The sequence below is a fragment of the Glandiceps talaboti genome, chromosome 8, assembly GCF_964340395.1.
Source record: "Glandiceps talaboti chromosome 8, keGlaTala1.1, whole genome shotgun sequence".
Taxonomy (NCBI): Eukaryota; Metazoa; Hemichordata; class Enteropneusta; family Spengelidae; genus Glandiceps; species Glandiceps talaboti.
In genome coordinates, this window is record NC_135556.1 from 20,304,466 (window position 1) to 20,326,141 (window position 21,676).

The 21,676-nt window shown below is 34.3% G+C and overlaps 1 protein-coding gene across 1 annotated transcript; it reads left to right on the plus strand.

Annotated features, from left to right (window-relative positions):
- The first annotated feature begins 1,387 nt into the window (after positions 1–1,387).
- Positions 1,388–18,842, plus strand: LOC144438457 (RING finger protein 150-like). Its single transcript, XM_078127486.1, has 7 exons — positions 1,388–1,987; positions 10,002–10,249; positions 13,111–13,182; positions 13,512–13,594; positions 14,032–14,128; positions 14,636–14,942; positions 16,420–18,842. The coding sequence occupies exons 1-7, from the start codon at positions 1,561–1,563 to the stop codon at positions 16,521–16,523; spliced, it is 1,338 nt and encodes a 445-aa protein (XP_077983612.1). The 5' UTR covers positions 1,388–1,560; the 3' UTR covers positions 16,524–18,842.
- The last annotated feature ends 2,834 nt before the right edge of the window (positions 18,843–21,676 follow it).

Here is a 21,676-nt window from a genome sequence, read left to right on the forward strand (position 1 = left end):
CTTTCCTACGTGAAGAGTGGGAAGAGTTGAAAAATGGAACGAGTTGAAATTGGGACGAAGGAAATCGCAATCGACGGACACACAGCTTCATCACGCCGCACGATCGTGCGTGAACTTGGACGAAATCATTGAACTTGAATAATGTACACCAATAATTTGCATTTCCGGTGAAGAATGTCTATCTATCTATCTATCTATCTATCTATCTATCTATCTATCTATCTATCTATCTATCTATCTATCTATCTATCTATCTATCTATCTATCTGTCTATCTGTCTGTCTGTCTGTCTGTCTGTCTGTCTGTCTGTCTGTCTGTCTGTCTGTCTGTCTGTCTGTCTGTCTGTCTGTCTGTCTGTATGTATGTCCATCCTAATTTCTCTTTCTTTCTTTCTTTCTTTCTTTCTTTCTTTCTTTCTTTCTTTCTTTCTTTCTTTCTTTCTTTCTTTCTTTCTTTCTTTCTTTCTTTCTTTCTTTCTTTCTTTCTTTCTTTCTTTCTTTCTTTCCGTATAAGTTTGTAAACATTGGGTTGTCGGTGGCCGAGTGGTTAAACCACTTGCCTCTTACCACTGCGGTCGGGGTTCGAACCCCATTCAGGGTTCGATTAAATTTACCACGCTGTAAGTAAGAAGAGTGTCGTTCAGTTTGACTCTACCGAACAACGCAGGTTTTCCCCGGGTACTCCGGTTTCCTCCTGCATTAACACTGAACCCATGAGGGATGGCCCTCACTGGACTTCTTGGGAGACAAGTGTTTATATGCTTAAAGAACTATCCAGTATAAATAAAGATTATTATTATTATTATTATTATTATTATTATTATTATTATTATTATTATTATTATTATTATTATTATTATTATTATTATTATTATTATTATTATTATTATTATTATTATCCAAAGACGGATTATCACATACACAAATACTAAACACTGAATGTACTTGGGAGGAACTTAAAACTAATGAGCATCTGAACAAAGAATTAATCAAACACTGTACTGGATGGAGCTGTTCCATGTATACCACTCTTTAACAAGTTAAAAGAATATCGGTATGAATTTATTGTCGAATCGGATGGCGTTCGTTGAGTATAATTTTGATATCAGGAATTGCTCTGACCTGTTAACTGACCTTTACTATAAAAAGAAACTTATCATATTTATTCAAAGTCTGATGTCAGAGTTTCTGCTTCATAAAAAGGCTTGGGTATATTTCCTCCGAACGAATGAGTTGTGTGACAAACGATCGATACAACGACACCTGTAAAAAAGAATGAAATCTACACAAATGTTGTTGGTGGCGCTTTCAAATTTAAAAGGCTCTCTCGTCCAATTACGGCTTCCGAAACCGGTCACATGATTTCCATGTAACTGAGGAAGCTGGACATGTTAATTTGAAGGCGACGGCGATACAGTCGTTGACGGAAACGGGTAATTTCTTCGCATAGTGATGGTAATTTGGGTCTTATTTGCAATCCAAACCTTGGGGAGTGAATATAGACGGCGGTACTGTACAAGAGTTCTACGGATTAGCCTCTAGTGTCGTATACCAACTTAAAATGATCGAAACCCTGTGCGGAGTGTCCACTGTGTTATTTTGTGTTGTGTTTTTGCTTGAGACCGATGGCTCCTTCGGTGGACAGATGTATGACGACGATAATGCAATTTGGACTACAGCATGGGTTAATATCACCTATAAAAACCCATACACGGGACAGACAGTGTCTCAAAAAGAAGAATCGGGTCGATATGGAACAGGGCTCATCCGACATGTAAAGGGATGGGTGATACACACCAAGCCCAAAGACGGTTGTGGAAAACTTCAGAACGATTTTGCAAAATCGTTAACTCCCTGGATTGCTCTCACGAGCAGAGGGAATTGTACTTTTAGCGATAAAGTGAGTAACGCATCAGCCTTCAACGCTTCAGGAGTTGTTGTTTACAATAATCAAGAAAACGAAGATCTATTAACGATGACTTATAAAGGTAGGTAGATGATTGAGTCGATGTCGACGATCACAGTTGGGAGTAACAACTGCAACACTAGAATTAATCGCTAACTTAGATGTAAACACAGTTGAGTCGTAAAATATGGACGACTAACACTACCAAGGTATCATAACAATGGGCCATTAAAACGAATATATTACTTAGAGAATCGATGGGACGGGAGTGACTTAACTCTTAGATCTTTCTGCTGTAACCTTGTTTATTAGCAGGCGTTAATTGTTACGGAATTACTAAGTCGATGCCATTGTGCGATTTGAAAAGCACTTCATGCATAAACATGAAACCACAAAATATGCAAATAGAACCGTTCGATATGTTATTTTAGCATTACATAGACAGTTATTGTAAACACTATCACACTGTCAACACCCCTCTGTAGACGTCTGACCCTGTGGAAACATGGGGAGATAGGCCGGAGATTAATGCACTTTGGCAAATGTGATATTATATTGTAGCACTACATCATTCGCTAAAGTGTGCAGCCCAGATAAAATATGTGGTGGTGGTGGTGGTGATGGTGGTGGGGGCAAGGGATGGTGGTAGGGTTGGGATGGATTCTATCATGGTGTTGATTTTAAGTTGTGTTCATGTTCAACAAAATAATATACATCTTAGATAAAGGTATCACTATCAAGCTGTAATGTTACATAGATTGGGCTTCAGATGTACAATGTAGTCATACTTGCTTTACAAAAGTAATCTTGGTCATTCAGTTTGCTGACTATTTCAGATTATCTACATTGCTTATAAATGGTGCAGTTACTGAGAAAAAGGCATAGAAGCTGGTAGTAAATGTAGATATATTTATGGACATCCTGCCTTCTACCATTGGACCTATGTATGACATCATTTCTATTGTTAGTCAATGTTGGCAATGTTTTTGTTTTGGGTGGTAGACAGGTAGACTGTATAGAGGCTTTCTATAACACAATAATACAGGAAACTAAATTTTCAAAAGAGTCTCCCCCACTCTTTGTTACCCTACTTCTTACGTTTCAGTACGAACATTAAAGTTCTGAGTGTAAGAGTGATTTGTTTGGGATGAATAAAATGAAATATTGCATTGTTTGTTGTACTTTTTGGACCATGATATGACTCACTGTCCTATCACTACACTATGCTGACAAGTTCTGAACTTATTGAGTCACATGTTCTAGGAAAAATAATTGTATGTGGGAGTCTCTCCCCCCACAGGCTAGTCAAAATCCCCACACGACTCTTGGCTAGGTAGAGGGAAAATTTCTGATAGTTTGGTGGGAGCTTTTGTGATTGCAGTAAAAGAAGACGTTATTCATGCATGTTACTCATGCATGACGTGTCAGTGTAGACTGTTGTTGGTCATATATGCACACAGAAGTCCTTGTAGAATTATTCGTCCATAAATGTACATGTTATATACACCATGATAAGGTCAGAAACATTTGTAAACCCCAGGAAATAACCAAGTGGGTGCTACTGGAAATACTAACTTGTTAAACTTGCTGATATAATATATCATGTGTGTCTCTGTCAATTTGTTTTATCCTGTTTTCTTAGATTGCCAAATTGGCTTCCATAAACTCTTCCAATTTCCAAAGTTTTACCACTCATCACTCATGTGAAACTGAGTGAATTGCTATTTTTGTTCAGAAACATTCAGTACATTCACATGGACTCAAAAGGTCATCTTTAGTTGAAACTTTATCACAGTCAAATTTTAAACATCTTAGTTTGTTTATTAGAGAAATTATGTGTTATTCTGTTTTGTCAAAGAGAGATATGTTAGTTCTGTTTTGTCAGAAAAAATATATAAGGATTGGGAGCCTGATGTGTAAACAAGAAATGAAAACATCATATATATTTTGATAGACTGAACAGTACATACATGTTAAAAGTCAAATAATGAAATATTTACTGTAGCCAAACTGTGTCTAGGGGCTGAGTTATTTAAGATAATGCGATATCAACTGATGCATATTTTGATAATTACATTTGCCTAATTGATACTAATGTAATATTCATGGATTTATTGAATACTCAACTACAGCCGAATGTTTTTTTTTTTTTTGCTGTACATGTTATAAATTAACATGCTGAAAGAATTTCAAGGTTAGATGTTAATAATATGTGAGTGTGGTAATAATATCAGAGGGTCACTCATTTGAAAGAACTATATATGAAAGATACAGCAAGTTGCTGGTTACTGTTCTCTGGCTGTGTTTGATACAACCATATAAGAAACTGCACATGCTACATCTTCATGAAGAAGGCAAGATTGTATATAGTTTCTAGCCACATTTTGTTTAAAATGAAATGAACTATAACATACCACCATGCAGACATCAAAAACATTGGGACCTGTTATGTCTACATCTTGTTGCATTTTGTTTAATTGGATGATTTCATTTAGACTAAATAAAGCTTCATGTATCTTGCTGTGTAGAATGTGCAGTTGCTAATCGGTTTCTGTGTGGTTGTATCATCAAACAGAACCAGTGAACAGTAAACTGCAACTTGCTGTAAAGTAGAAAAACAATTAATATTTTATTAGATCAGTGAGACCAATGACAGTACAGTAACACTCATATGGGTGTTACCTGTCTCAGAGTTTGCTTTTAGTAATTAATACATAAAATCATATCACTGAACAGAATTTATAGTACCATATTTATTTCATCTGTCTAGATATTTGTTTTGTACAGTGCAGTTGGTCTTTTCGAAGGTTATGAGGTATGGTGGCCCTGAACAGAGACATTTTGATATGTCTACAATTCAAAGTGATAAAATGTAAAACTCGGTTGAAGCACTTGAGAAATATAATTGCAGTATGTAAATTACTAAATTTATGTATTTTAAGGGCCTTGTATGATTTTAGTGAGAAATAAAAATAAAAACTCTGATCAATTTCCACTTTTAAAACAGCAAATGAAAAAAGTATAAAATAAGACATGTAAAGTTGATGTTTGTTGAACCTTGGGTCACTTGTATACTTTTTTGATGCTTTCTTTTAATAGTTTTAAGATGCGTTGTTTGCATATAGGTTACAGAATAGAAATGGTGGCCCAGTGTAAGGTTATGGGACTGTGATATTTCTAGTTTACCTACCTTAGTGACAGAAATGTTTAAAGGAAGTATGTGTGGAGTTGAAGGTTTTCCAAGTGAAAGCTGGAAGAAAATTGGACATGAATATACAATAAACGTGGTGTAAACATATGAATAGTTTGGCAGCTACAGATATAGCCTAAAGGATACATGTACATACATGTACAGATACTGTAATTCTGGAAATACATGTATTAACTAAAGGGTAATTTTCACTTATTTTGCTGGAAATTAAAAACATGAAAATAATTAGCGAGTTGCCTCTTTGTACGTAAACAGCCTACCGGGCTTTGTAATTTGTAAAAATTACTGTTTGAGATTTACTTTTAAGAATATAAAATCGCAAAAGTTTCTAGTGACAAAAATATCCAGGTTTACACTGTACCTTGTACTAAACTACATAGTGTTGACAGTAAAGAAATTATATTTTTTAAAGTGTGAATGCAACAGTTATTAAGATATGCATGCAATAAATTGACTGAAATGACTATCTGAAGTTGCAAGTATAAAAATGGGTAGTAAATTTTATTACCTGGAAGTTAAAAGCCACACTACATCTACATACACATGTATGGGTAAAGTCAATCTGACTTACATATATCTATTTATGTAAATGTAGTGACATGTTTTGTATGCAGTGCAAGTATACCACTATAGATAGCTCAACCATCCAGGCATAAGAAAATGTACTTACATCATGTTAAGTTACATATATTGTAATATAATTGCCATTGGATACATTTGTCCATTGATTAGTAATTTCAGGTAGATTTAATACCTTTCTCACAAATAACTTTTATGACTACATAACAGTTTTGGCAGCCATGTCCATTGGCAGTTATGTTCAATATACACATGTAATAACACCATCAATCACTTTGTTCACCACACATTTGCTAAATAAAAGCTATATCACCTCTTCAATATAGTACTTGTAATAGGTTTGCCCATAATGTTAGGCCTTTGAAATTTCAATGTTGTAAACAGGGGAAGGCATTGATTTGGTGGTATTGAATGCTGAATGACTTTCTGGCATTCAATTCCCGCGTCTGGGTTATACTTGTTTTACAAGTAGGGTGCAAGTAGAATTTTAAGAAAAAATGTACATTTGATAGAATGATCAAGTTTTCTGTAGTGAATACATTTGTTAACAGCTGAAAATTAGTGCTATGTACAAAATGTACCATAGCTGGAGTTACACAAACATGATTTAACATATTATATCTTTATCATGCCAAGCACAGAGTATGTTCATGGATAGAATCCAAGAATGTTTTGGTTTGTTCAATGAAATACACCCTGTCACTATAGTGATTGCCTCAGCATATTGTGATGTATTTCATGGGTGCATTACATGCATACTTGCATTCAGCAGAGATGTTTTGTATAAAAGCCATTGCCCCCTAAGTCTGCAATTAAAAGAAGCTCCTTTTGATAGGTCATACTCTTTGTGTACATGTACCCATGTAAACAGGGAGTGTACAGGAGAAGGTGCCTCGTGACTTTCACATTATGCATAACAATAATAAGCCAGACAGCGCGTTGTCCTTGTACATGTAGCCTGAATGAAACAACAGCAGATTGAGAGCAATGCCGTACATATATACATCCTGGCTTTCTGAGATATGCTATCATAATCTCAGCCTTGAAGCACTGCACTTTGTAACCTAGTTATAATATATAGGACATGGGGAAATTTCCATTATCAATGAAATGTGAAATATCTACATTGGGAGATGCCGTGGATGATGGTAAAATACATGCCACAGCCTTGAAAATTATTTGCCATAGAGTATTATATAATCAGTCTGCCCATCCTCATTATTGAGAGAGACTTACAATGCTTTTATGTCCTAAATCAAATCACCTGAAGCAATGGAGAGGTTTAGGTCATGGAAGTTACTGATTAACTTTTTGAGATAACTGTTTTGGTTTTACTTTGCTGAGACATACACTGTAATATATATTGGTACAAAATCTACAGTCTCCTGGCAAGTATAGGTCCTGGGCATATATGTATTGATCATACTCTAAGATATTTTTGCCACCAGAAAATTTATGTGATTTTACAGTCTTCAGCTAGTTCTCAAAGACTTATTTTCACTAATTAGCAGATGTACTAGAAGGCATTTTAGTCACTACTAGCACTTATTTTTGCATTTAAAAAAAAATAAGCTGAAATAAGTCTTTTTTGGTGATTAATTTCCAGGTTTACAATAGGTTCTGTTTGCGGAGATAATAGAGTTTCTGAATCAGTGTTACATACATCAACAAAGCTAGTGTACAGTACTCAATAGTTAACAAGTTGAAAACATCTTTGATGCAGTGAGTAGTTTTCACATGTGAGTGTCCTACTTGATAAAATTGATATCATTCCAAACAAGGTGCACTCTGAGTCTCAGTTTTATTAATTGTCAACTACAATTCGGCAGAGCAGAGCTGCACATGTACCAACATGTGTTTACTCATCGCACAGTTCAATACACTGTTTAAAGTGACCCTGGTTCATGTAATACAATCCACTGTTATCATCTCAGGTGGCATTAACATTTGCTATCCACAACCTAATCATAAGGAACTTGATGCCATACATGTATTGTAATTAAAAACCATAATATTTTGATTAATTAAGAGTTGCCAGATGAGAAAATACAGACGAATGGAAAATGAAAGAACGTTATTTATGTGCATTGAATTTGAAAGGCTGTGTCTAGTGTATATTAGGCATGGACAATGTACTTATACTAGTGTAGCTATTGGGAAAGACTGATGCAGACAGGTGTTAAAGTGGCCATATGGATGAGAATTTGGTATTTATTTTGGATTTTTATTTGATAAAACAGCTCCACCATGTTTTTGTACTTGAAACTTGAAACATTAAACAATGTGTAAAATGTTTGTTATTGTACGTACAATAACAAACATTTTACACTTCGTGCATCTTTTTGCAATGTATTGAGTTATGAACATGGACTTGGTATATGTTCTTTTGAAAAAAAAATTTCAAGTACAAAAACATGGTGAAGCTGTTTTATCAAATAAAAATCCAAAATAAATACCAAATTCTCATCCATATGGCCACTTTAAATATACATGTACTTGATGGTACGCATCCAAACATCAAGTGGAAATTGACAAGTCTTCAACAGCTGTGATACAATGAATTTGAACTAGATCAGCTTTAATAGTGCTCATTATAACTGTCATATATCCCATAATCACCTAGCAACTGAGTGTGAACAATGTTGATGAACTGCAATCAATCATAATATCATTTGACTTGACATCCATTTTACATGCTGCCGTGGTGACACAATTATGATATGATCACTAAATCCTTATTTGACACAAAATTATACATATAAACATATAAATGTAAATTCTAAGGCCAATAAATGCTTAAATAGAAAATAAAAAAAAATAGATGACCACTCATGAATACAGTAGAATATATGATATCGTGGTATTTCATTAATATCGACAAGGAGGCATTTCCACCACATGTGAATCAGTACAGTCTGAGTAAGCAACATAATGTGGTCCGGTGTGCCAAGACGTTGACTCCTAACATCCCTAACCTTGATTAACATTACTTGTCTTCTTCAACTGCAACATACCTTAATATGTTGTAAAACATGTAAAAATGGGCTAGCCAGTGCACAAGTGATAAGGAACTTAATGTTCTTCATCCAAATACTCCCCAGTAAATAAACACAGAATCCATGACACAAGTTTGTAATCTCTGCACATTTTCAATATTGACTAGATAACTCCTATGAATGTCAAGGGGACTGAAACCTAATGATCTTGACACCATTTGTTGATATTACAAATTGCCAAATGGAACCGTTACAGCTGTTCAGTTGTTCTTGATGTTGACTATGGTATACTAGATACCACTAGTATTATATTTCATATTTATGTAGCTCCCCCCCCCCCCCCTCACCCTGCCCCGCCCCATTCAACAACTTCGCTGGAGTCTTGTGTTCGGGCAATTGCGGTCACAGTTTTAAGTTTTTACCAAAAATATGGATCAGGAAGTATTTCTGTAATTTTGATACTTTCGATGAAAAAAACCTTCAGTAATTGGATGTGTAGGGTAAACATTGACATAATTTGCAGAGACAGGATATTGCATTCACTCAGCATTGTATCACCATGGTTCAGTTTTGCTTATTGTGGAATCTTTTAATAAAAGATTAATTTTTTTACTGTACACCCTGTGGCACTAAATCTTGTGCAAAATATAGATGTAACATAAGACCTTTACTTAAGTAAGTGCACAGATGTGTTTGGCGATATTCAGTGTAGACTTGTTATGAAAGACATTTGTCTAGCTAAATAACCAGGAGAAATTTGAGAAGAAATGCTCAGAATGTGAGGTTTGAATAATCTCTCATCAGTAATGACACTAGCCGAGATGATATATGTACATTCACAGAGCCCCTCTGAAACTGTGGTTATAAATTATTACAATTTAGTTTTGGTATGTTCCTTGAATCAACCCCTTTCAATGTTACAGTAGAAATGGGTAAATTATAACAATTGCTGGTCAGTGAATTAAAAAAACAATAACCAAGGTATTAGTTTCAGCCAGGAAACAGATTTTTTATTTATGTAGATAAGTGTGATTAAAATTAACATTTTTAAATGGTGATCAACACTGACAGTAGAGTAAGACAAAGGAATAGACAAGAGAGGTCATGGAATACATTTTTTTTGTCACTTATCAATATTTACAGTGATTGGTCCATTCAGTTAAAAGCCTGATGACATGTCAATAAATACAGCGTGCTTACCATGTTTAGAACTGTTACACCATACGGCATTTGACCTTTGACCTGTATGATATTTACATATTTGATATTCAGGGTCATAAACTGATTTACATTTTGTTTATTCCATACAGGTGATTTGACAGCAATAATTATATCCCTGGAAGATGGTCTTCTTATCACATCATTGCTTGACAATGGCACCAAAGTGTATATTGAAATAAGTGTTGGTACTCGCACTATTCAAAGAGTGCAAGTCAGCAAGACTTCAGTTCTCTTTGTGTCCATCTCTTTTATTGTGCTAATGGTGATATCTTTAGCTTGGCTAGTATTTTACTACATTCAAAGATTTCGGTACACACATGCAAGAGACAAGTCTCAGGTAAGTTCAGTTCACCACCTTGCAACATTGCTCTCGTATGTGAGTTCTTTGTGTCTATAGTTTGATTTCGTCAGCCTAGGATTACCACTTCACTATCATAAATTTGTGTGCAGCATATGTATAATCATACCAATAAGTATTGTTACTAAAGAATAATATTAACTGGTTTTGCTTATTAGTTGTTGTTCAAGGGCGGTTGATTAATGAGGGGTGTTGGAGGGCAGGAGAGATGTGTTACATTTTACTAATTTTTCAAATTTACCAAAAAAATTGAACTGATGGATAGACCTTGTATGAGATATGTAAGCGCCAACTCCTCTCCACTGATATATACAAAATGTACTCAAAAGGTGAACCAGTTGTGATATTCAAGAGTGAACTACGATGTATTTGTAACTGCAAAGTAATCACTGATTTAAAATGAACCAAAATGACATTGCAAATTACAAGTATATGGTTTCCTGTCACTGACCTGTCAATAAGTTGTTAACCTAATCACAAAAGAGGCTGCTAGATTGAGAAAATATTTCTATGAATACAATATAACTATGTGTTCCATTGCCATTTTTGTTTACAATTTCATATCTTTGGCAAGAACACTTTGTACAACACAACAACATTTATCACATACTGAGCTTGATTGATGAGTAATTACATGTAATGCATTCTTCAGCAACAATAACAAAGTCTAAATGTGGAGCAACATGTCATATGGAGTTTGAAAAATAAAAGCAACAGCTATATTTTGTGTGTACCTGAAACTGTCATATTCATTATGGATGGCTTTAAAACCAATTAAAGGAAAAGAATGGTTTTTGTTTTGACTCTACACATCTTTTCTAATACAGAGAGAAATTAATTTGGCTTTCTCTGCAGAGTATGTTCTCCCATCAGGGACTGAGCAGCTGTCGCTTTATTTGCATATCTTGGGATTGGATAATTTTTCCTGTTACTGCCTCATTAATATATCTTTTGTTAATAATTTATAACTTATTATGGACAAATATATTATAGTGGCTCCCCCAAATCACAAAATACCTGGTTCCTTGATAATTGGCCATTTAAAATATGGTGAGGTGTGGGGATAGGGTGGGAGATGTGCATTGTGGGTGTACCAGTTGATAGAGTACATAAGAGGTTTAGTTGTTCCTTTTGGGGTAAGGGGTCGGTTGTGAATGCCATGTATCACAGAACTGGTGCACTGTGCTAATGAATGAAACCAGCATTTCTGCAGGTTTAAAGTAAAACAAATCAAACCAGTTCTTGCATATATGGTTATCAGTGTTGTACATTCAGTGTTCTCCCCAGGATTTTGTCACAAGAGGGGGGAATGTCATTGTAATAACAACAGTCTGTTTCAAGTACCCTTATTGGGAAGTTGAAATGCCTTTACAAGTTAGGTCAGAACTGTTGCCATGGTTTTGTGTGATTCCCTTCTTGGCAGCCTCGCTACAGAAGCAATGAGTATGTTAGCTGATATCTGATACTTGTATTTCGTAGGGACACTCGAATAAATCTTCTTGGTCACTTATTATCTTACATCCATGGGATTTCAGTATAAAAATATTCTCTCACAAATTACTGTAGGTGTTTAGTAAGACTGAGTTCATCTCAAAGCATCTGTTGTGAACTGATGAAATTGAAAACCTTGTAACTATAGAGAAAGGGTAGTGTTACATCAGGATTAACTAAATTACATGTTCGACCATAGACAGTCTCCCCCGCCACTGTCTATGGTTCGACTAAAGTCAGTGTCTGTTCAATCAATCAAAAAAGAACATGTACAAATTTGATGTAGCAAAACCAAAAAGGTATATTCTAACTGCCATAAAACACAGAAAGAGAAATCTGATAAAACTCATATATTTTCTTGCATGCTCTATAAATTAAGTTTATCGAATCGTATAGAAATTGGATGAACTCAAGCATATTTTATACAATATTACAAGAAGTCTCGCGACTATAAATTAGAGAACTTAAAATTCTCATTTCTTCTTCATTCAGCTTGTTTGCGAAATTCTAACCATTGAACAGGAAAGAGTCAAGAAACCTTAGTAGAAAATATTGTCTACATATTCAAGAATGTGATCCTGTACTCACTAGTGAACTGTACAGTGTACCATGTGATACTTAGAAAACTCATTAGTGTGGGAAACCATGCTGCTGTTGAAGAGTACTTGAGTTTAAATCATATACTCTGTGTGTTCCTGAGTTCACTTGCTGTGACATTTCTAATATTGAATCTTTGTCATTATACTGCCTTTATGGCCCAGTAGAACTCAATATTAACACGTGCAAATGTAGATGTAAGTGGCTGTAGAAGTAGGGTAAATATGCTTCACATCCTACAGTACATAAATGATAACCTGGAAAATTTTTTGCTGAAGACATTTTTTTGCTTATTTCGCTGGAAATCAAAAATGTAAAAATAAGTAACAACTAAAATGCCTTCTTGTACATAATGAACACAGTGTACCTGAGTCTGGTAATTAGTTTATAAAAATAGTCATTCAGAACTAGCTGAAAATTTGTGCACATTTATCGATATACTATAACTACTCATAGAGAAATTTCAGTGTTCAGAAAAAATGGATGTGTCTAATTATTGTAGTTTCCTAAAAATAGAAGTTTAGATTCCAAATAAGTACAATGTATAATATACTATTACAATTGCATTAATAAGCCTTCACTAAACATATGCACTATGTTCTTCATTTCTTTAGTTGCTCAATTAAAAAAAAAATGTAATGTACCATGTACATTGATAATAATATATTTGATGTAAATTTGTCTGTTGTTCAGCAGGCTGTATTTAATAGTATATCTTTTTGTAATGATAAGTACTGTTTTGTGTGTTACAGAAACGTTTGGGACGTGCTGCTAAGAAGGCTATTGCAAAACTACCACAGAGGACTCTAAAGGATTCAGATCCTGTAAGCAACCATGATTTATTGTTTTTAAAAATGTACTAATGATGAGTGGCCAAAATTTGTAAATAGAAGTGAAAGGCTTTCAAGGTATAACAGGATTGAAAGGCAGAATATGCGTAAGATGTGTTAACGGAAACACTGTCATATCAAACATCATTGATGTAAAAAGCAACTTACAGAATATGTGTTGGCTGTCTTTTTAATGATAAAATGTATAGTTGGGTTTACAGTTAAGGGATTTTACACTATTTTCTTAAGCTGTAGCTATTTATAAATGATATGTTTCTTAAAGCTCACAATTTACAGTTTATGTTTTTATTCATTTCATACAGGAAATTCAAAGTGACATGGAATGCTGTGCAGTTTGTATTGAACTTTATAAAGCTGGCGATGTCATCAGGAAATTGCCTTGCAAGTAAGTTTAATAGTCAGATGGAAAGCTTATGCATGACAATGCGAAATGGTGCTCAGAATTAAAGGAAGGAGTGGATTATGCACTGTTGTGATGATGATGATGATGATTGTTACAAGTTTATGATGACGATGACTGACTAGAGCAAAGATGATGACAATGACGATGACAATAATTAGTGTGATTTAATTAAGATCATGATGAGGATGATAGTAACTTAAAAGGAGATAATGATGACTTATCAAATTAGGAGGAGGAAGACATCAACAGTACTGATGGAGATGATTCCTTCACTTCATCAAATATGATAATGATGAGGATGATAGTAACTTAAAAGGAGATAATGATGACTTATCAAATTAGGAGGAAGACATCAACAGTACTGATGGAGATGATTCCTTCACTTCATCAAATATGATAATGATGTTTTTTTATTGCAGACACTATTTCCATAAAGGTTGTGTTGACCAGTGGTTGATAGAACATAGAACATGTCCAATGTGTAAACTAAATATTTTGAAAGCATTAGGACATGATGTAAGTAACAACATTTCCCATATTTTTTAAAAATTTAAATTTACATGTTGAGTTTTGTATCATCACAACATATTCTGCTCATGTAGTGTATTGAAAAGCTTATAATTTTAAAGGTGTTTGATTGACTTGATTTTATCACTTTGCCTTTGAAAAACAAATAAACCATTGATACATAGTTCTTTCTACATTGAAAGCATCATCAAAAACGGACAGGTCTACTCATCTATCATAATCAAAGTTCCCTGGATCTGCTCACTAGCTTGGTATCATATTTAGAATGATGTATGATAGCAATTTCCAATGTTTGAATCAAACCATAAATTATTGTCATAGTGAAACAGCCTTTGTTGTGTAATATTTTATTAAATGCAGAGCTTAATCATCAACGTATACCCATAGAAAGGAGACTGCCATGCATGTGCAACATATATAAAAACAGTTGTTAGAAGTATCTGAGATTTCAAAGAATACCATATTAGAATGTTGTACGAATCTTTTTAATTTTAGATTCAAGAGAGACGCGTTAGTTTAATTGTGGAGGTAGAAACAGCAACTACAGGATCAAATAATGGCAATGAAACGGAGGAGGAGAGTCTCGGAAATGACGACCATACTGCGGCTGTGGATCATGAAGAAAGTATATCATCATCAAACTTAGATATTGCTCGACCACGATCAGTATCAGCAGTTGACTTAGAAGAAGGATTTCAAGATGATAGTCCTGAGGGCATTCAGAATCTAATGCTAGTGTGGGTACCAGAAGATGTATTACCTGCCAATCCTAACAGTAGTAATTGTACTGCTAGGCCTACAGGTATGTAGAGTTACTTCTGAATCATCAGATGAGACATAAAATGGTGGCTGTTCATCCTATTTTGTTCTGTGTATAACCCAATAAATCTGTGAGATTTGTAGTTTAAGAAAGGTAATTGGTATTCATAGTTATCATAAACTGTCAAGTGCTTTGTTTTAATTCAGCATATATTAAAAGGAATTTTTATAGTGGTGATAGTACACGTAGTCTGCATAATAAGTAATCATGGCAAATTTACCATTTAACCTAATGATGAACCAAATTCCCAATCTCCTCTTGACTTGAAATTATTATAACAGAAACATTTTAAACAATAATAAGCCCTACATCTAGAATGATACCAATTTAGATATGTATTACATTATATACCTATTTTATGACTTTAAGTACTAGGGGTGTAACATCTTAAACAGGTACATGTAATTTTGATTATAATGATGGTGATCCACAGAGAAGTAGTCTTCAGTTGTGATGAATTTAATCTCGTTAGGATTAATCAAACACTGAATAATTCATTAATGCCATGTAAAAAATCTTATGTATGTACTCTTACTAGAAAATAATAAATGACATACATAGGCAACCAAATGGACTATAGAATATAACATCAGGAGAGACAGGATACTGTTTCATATGATCATTACAGGAAAATCTTTTTGAAGAATAAGTATTGATACAGTATAGTTTGATTAGCTATATTATGCCTCATTATATTTCTTCATTCAGCCAAGGGAAAAATACAGTGACCTAAAGGGCCTTGTTATTATAAGTTGAAAGACTTAAAAACTGTCTGGTCATGAGTATTTTACAACAGAATGAAGGAGAATATTGGATAATAATATTATTATACTTATAATTTATGTGAGATTGAGAAATATAATTGCAATTTGGAATGTTTCAACACATTAAGCACTGCAGAACCTGCAGTGATGTAGAATGATCAAGGTATATAATCCATATTGTAATTTCAAAGGCAATTATTTGGCTTGTGTATGGCATAATGTATGCTATACTTAACTAATTATGCTTTATTTCTGCTAAGACAGTTTTATGGGGGGGGGGGACTTGGGAGAGAGCTGTATACCCATTCAATTTCACGTTATTTAATATCGAAGATATGTATTGTTAATTATAGTTCCTTGGGGGTCAGCCAAAATTAGCATACATGTAGCTGTTTTGTGACATCTGTTACCTGTGATTTTTCAAAGTATATTTAACTTTGCTATTTGTAATGTTGAAGAGTTATTTTTGGGGTAATAAGTATGATACCAGAATATGACCTTTTACACATGTACCTACAATGTTTCATGTGAGAAACAATGGGGTGTGTCCACAACCTATTATAAACAAACCCCATGAAAACCCCATGTCAAAGTTAGCAGATACGTAAGTTTATCAGGCATTTTGCTTTAAGACAAGACATGCACCTATCACAATTTATTCATTTTGACAACTATATCACCTTGGTTTCTTGTAGACGGAGTGAGTGACTGGAATGATGTAAACATACCAACAGATAATGCTGCAAACCGGAGAAGTGTACAAGGAAGCTTCGATAGCATCTCACACAAGGCTACATGAACTCAACTGTATTGTAAATAATATTTCTAAAACATATAATGATATCCCAGTCTATAGATGACAGACAGGGGGTTATCTGTAATGCAAACATTTTTATTTTCAAATCTTAATCAGACAACAAAATAACCCATTGAAAATCACCGATTTCTTATTCTTTTTCAATTTGTTAACAATTTTGTATAACATTTATACATGTACATTGTACAAGGGTTATTTGAAAAGTATCATTTATTTTAAACACATCAAAAATAGTAATATCAAAATTAGATATACAATATTACTGAAGCCACAAATAAAAAAAAATGTACAATCACTGGATACCATTTTTCAGTGGATTCAGTATTTATTACAAATCTAATTAAGCTGTAATCAGCAGATTTCTGTTTCACTTTCTAGAAAAAACACATACATGCCGAGAGTTTAGGTTTAAAATGTATTTACATAGTTATCAAAGCAGTGAACAAAAACATACTTCAAATGTTAACAAAACTAATGTTAATTAACCATATCAGAATAGACAAGATTTCTGAATTGATGTGTATGGACCAGCTGCTTCATTTCAGTTTATGTCTACTTTAGTGTTCATACCTGGTAGTTGTGTTGTGGTTATAATATTGTTTGGAAATTAAAATGTTTGCATTGTGTGCACAGCTGGGGAAAATGAATTACACATTGCGATATTGCGCTTCTAGAGTTTGGCCTCATGTTGACCTATGACCTGTGTGGATTTGACCTCTGATCTATGTACTTTGACTGCTTTAAGGGATGACCCATGATATATTTCTGTAATGTCAATTTCTATGGCTTTCCTTAAAAAAAATGAAAATGCAAAAATCAAATGAAAAAATAAATAACACAAAAAATCAAGATTCAAATTGTCACCATTTTTGAACGTCTCATTTTCTCACAAGACAAATGATGTTTAAATCAACATTTTGTTAAAATTGCACTAGCTGTAACACTAACAGGGCTATAATTTTTTGATCAGACAACCAACAATATTTTACTGAAAATTGTTAAAATACCAATCATCATATATTATTCATGTCAATTTTTGGTCTAGTTTATCTATAAGTAGTATAGTACTACATTAATATTGTGTGTGTGTGTGTGTGTGAGGGGGGGGGGGGGGTTGGAGGTGCTGATTTTTGGATGAGAAATCTATTTTAGTGGATAAATTGCAAGATACTATGCACACAGCTACAGAAATACATTTATCCACAGGTGATTCAATACTTGCAGGGTATATAAGTATCATATGTAACAAAATCAGTTTTCAAAAACGTTCCTGTTACAGCTAGTGTAGCTTAATTTGATACAAATACAATAACTATAAAAGGGAACCATAAAGAAGAAGCCTAATTAAGTGTAATTGTAATCCCCCAGAATGGTGCACACAATCTTTGATATATTTTCTGTATCTCACACAACAGAGAAATAGCAACTGTCTAAGCTTGAGAGACAAGCATGAATCATGTCACTTGAAGAGTGAATTTAGAAAATGAACTCTCTAAATATAATTTTGTAATTCTTGTACCAAAACTGTCACCTTTATTTTGCTATCTATCAAGTCTTGTGTATAGACCTTTATTATTGTATTGTGTTTTAATCTCTGTATTAATTGTTATTCATTATCTGTACAAATTACCTTAAAAAATGATTTATTTTTTACTGACATCACAACTCTTGCTGAAGATGTCAGTTGTATTTTCACACTTACAGGACAAACAGGGTTGCTTTGGCGAGTTTCAACTGGAGATTAAAAATAACAGAAACATGCACATGAGTCTTTTGCCTAATCACATTGAAAAGTGATAAGCATTGCTATTCTTTTACAGTGCAGCTTCTGCTGCAGTGATTACATACACTTGATGAATTTAATGACTTCAATTATTTACCTTTCTTTTGATTACCTGTCTGCTTCTCTCCCCCCCCCCCCCTGCTGTGCATAGCACCTCCATTTTACATTTGAAGTTGTCTGAGTTTGTTTGTAAAAAATACTGTGGCCCATGACTGAAACACCAAAGCAACCCCGTTTGTGTTGTAACACTACTATAAAATATGAAATTACAAAAACAATAATGTCAGTCCTTTTTTACATATTTTATTTTTTCTTGATGTATAAAACAGTAAGGGACGATTAGCCATGAAGTGTAATAGCGAATGTCTTGATATGATAATTTTCTATTAACGTATTTACATATTATTGTATAGATGTTTGATTAACAAATGTTATATATGCTGGTATAGATAGTGTTGTAGTATTTCAAAAAGCGGTGAACTATCGGATATCAAACATGGAAGTTGCACACACACACACACACACACACACACACACACACACACACACACACACACACACACACACACACACACACACACCATAGTACACATGTATATAAATATAAATATAAGTAGGCCGCATGCAAGACTGTAGACAAATTGAAGTAGCCCAAACTGAGTATATAATGTTTATTTTATTAGGGTGAAATACTACAAATACAATTAAATATGCGGTAAAGCTTATTCCCGAAAAACATATATACTCGGCTTATGCCCCTTAGTAAAGACATATGGCATCTTTATAAGCAAAGCAAATTCGCCTTTAGGGTATTATTTTAATTTCAACCAAATATTTTCTTCTAAGCAGGAAGAATGCATCTGCATGACAACTACATTTGGGGTATCTCGTGATCTACCATTGAATATTGAGGCAGTTAGTTATTATGTTACAGTTTAAATAATAGTTGAGCAAATAGACTGCAAAATTTAGCCAAGCCAGAAGGACTGCTATGTAGCTTCAGTAGTGCAATAGCATATTATATATCTTATGCTCTCACTTAATTTAGTTTTGCATATTAACCTTCACAATAAATATGTTGAGGTATGTACAAGTGAAAGGAAATATTACGGATGGTGATGGGAAACAATTTTGATGAGTTAGGAAATGACAGTATTTGCAGAATTTTACTAATTTAGTATGCATGTGGGAACAAACAAGACAGTGGTTTATGTTTGCTCTTACCTTTACTGTATAGGTACCAATGTGTATGCTGCAGTACAAATTTGACATCATTGCACTGTGTATTTTATGTAGAAGCTGTTTATAAATATCAGTTGCTGTGTTCAACTTGCTACACCCTTACTACACTATATTGTCACTATAGGGAATGCAGAAACACGTTGTAACCCATAGAATTCTTGTTGTGAACATAAAGTAATGGACACTTAGTGTTGCAGTTGGGCAGCTGGTCATATATAATCCCAGCTGTAGTCTTGAGTTTGTTAAGCTGCAGTGTGGGCAGCTGGCCATCTTCTGCGACACCTTTTTTGAATCTGACTGAGGAAAGAACTCAATGTGCTTTCATTAATGTAACCCTGGCTTTAGTTTTTGTCCCTTGTAATATATTTTCTATAGCATACTTGGTGACTATGCTTGTTCCAATTTAAAGACTAAGCAAGATCACCTGATATGTACTATATTCACAAAATTGCCACACATGATAACATAGATATGATGTGTGGAGTCCCTTTTTAAAAAAAAAATAAATAAATACTGAATGGGAGATTGAGTCCATTTCTTCAGCCAACACTTTGCAACTGATACACACTAGAAATGTTTTTGTACAATATCAAAAATGTAAGTGTTACACATTTGTTATGGTAACATTCAGATAACCAAGGATTCTAGCAAAGAAGAATCGAAGGAACGTTTTAAGAAAAGCACTTTTAACAAGTAAAACATTTGAGTTTTCCCTATGAATAATGAAACAAATAAACCTTCATCCTTCACATTGTTTAGTTTTGTTCAGTTATTAATGTGTGTGTGTGTGTGTGTGTGTGTGTGTGTGTGTGTGTGTGTGTTCCAAGGTGATCTCTCTTCAATTTCAAGTGCATCTGCCTCCTGGATCTGCCTTGGCTTGGAGAGCATTGTGAGATAGCAATACCAATCTCGACTAAAATTCGTACACGTGCATTGACAAGAGTTACTAAGGTAGCATGACTTTTCAGCACAACTGAGGTTTGATAGTGCTATAGCCATGGTGAAATGTCTGTCTGTCTGTCTGTCTGTCTGTCTGTCTGTCTGTCTGTGTGGATGTGTGTGTTTGTATGTATGTAAACAACCGGTTCATTCATGCTACAGACATGATAAAGAGTCTTGTCCATCTGTCTGTTTGTCTGTCTGCCTATCTGGTTGACTTAAAGGAAATTTAAAAGTGAAAAACCACTGGGAAGAATATTTCTATAGATGTAGACGTGTGTGTGTGTGTGTGTGTGTGTGTGTGTGTGTGTGTGTGTGTGTGTGTGTGTGTGTGTGTGTGTGGATGACTTAAACTCAAAAACCACACAACTGATTGCCTTGGTATTTGGTGGGGACATTACTTTCGGAGTTTAGTTGGGAAATGTTCAAATGAAAATGATCAGATCAGAGTTGTGTGTTTTGGGTAAAAAAAATTAGATTTTTAGTCAAAAATCTTTAACTAAAAAAATACTGAGCAGATCGGTCTGAAATTTGGTGGGAACATTCTTAGTGGTGTTGACATTAAGAATTGTTTATGACATTATGATCGAATTAGCGATATGCAAATTAGGGCTAAGAATGTGCCCTTTTCTATAATTCCAAAACTACTGAGCAGATGGGGCTGAAATTTGTTGGGAGCATTCTTGGGGGTGTTTAGATTCAGAATTGTTCAGGATGGTCCCTTCAGTGATATGCAAATTAGGTTACAAATGTGGGTTTTTTTAGTCAAAATTCTACAATTCCAAAAGTACTAAGCAGATTAGGCTGAAATTTACTGGGGATGCATCTATATATGTGTAGATGAAGGTGCATTCACAACATGATGATTCCATTGGCGATATATATTAGGTCTGGAAATTGCAATTTTGAGCAAAAACTGAAATCTTCACAACTACATGGTGAACGGGGCTGAAACCTGGTGGGAATGTTTCTGGAGGTGTTATTCTGCAATTACCAAGATTTTTTTTAAATGTATGCAAATATGCCTAGCAACAAGACCACGCCCATGGCAACAACCAAATGGTGACTCACATTGCAAAGATGAAACCTAGGATGGGTAGGTAAGTGAATAACGATTCCAAAAATGTAACCATGTATGCCTAGCAATAAGACCATGTCCATACGTGTAGCA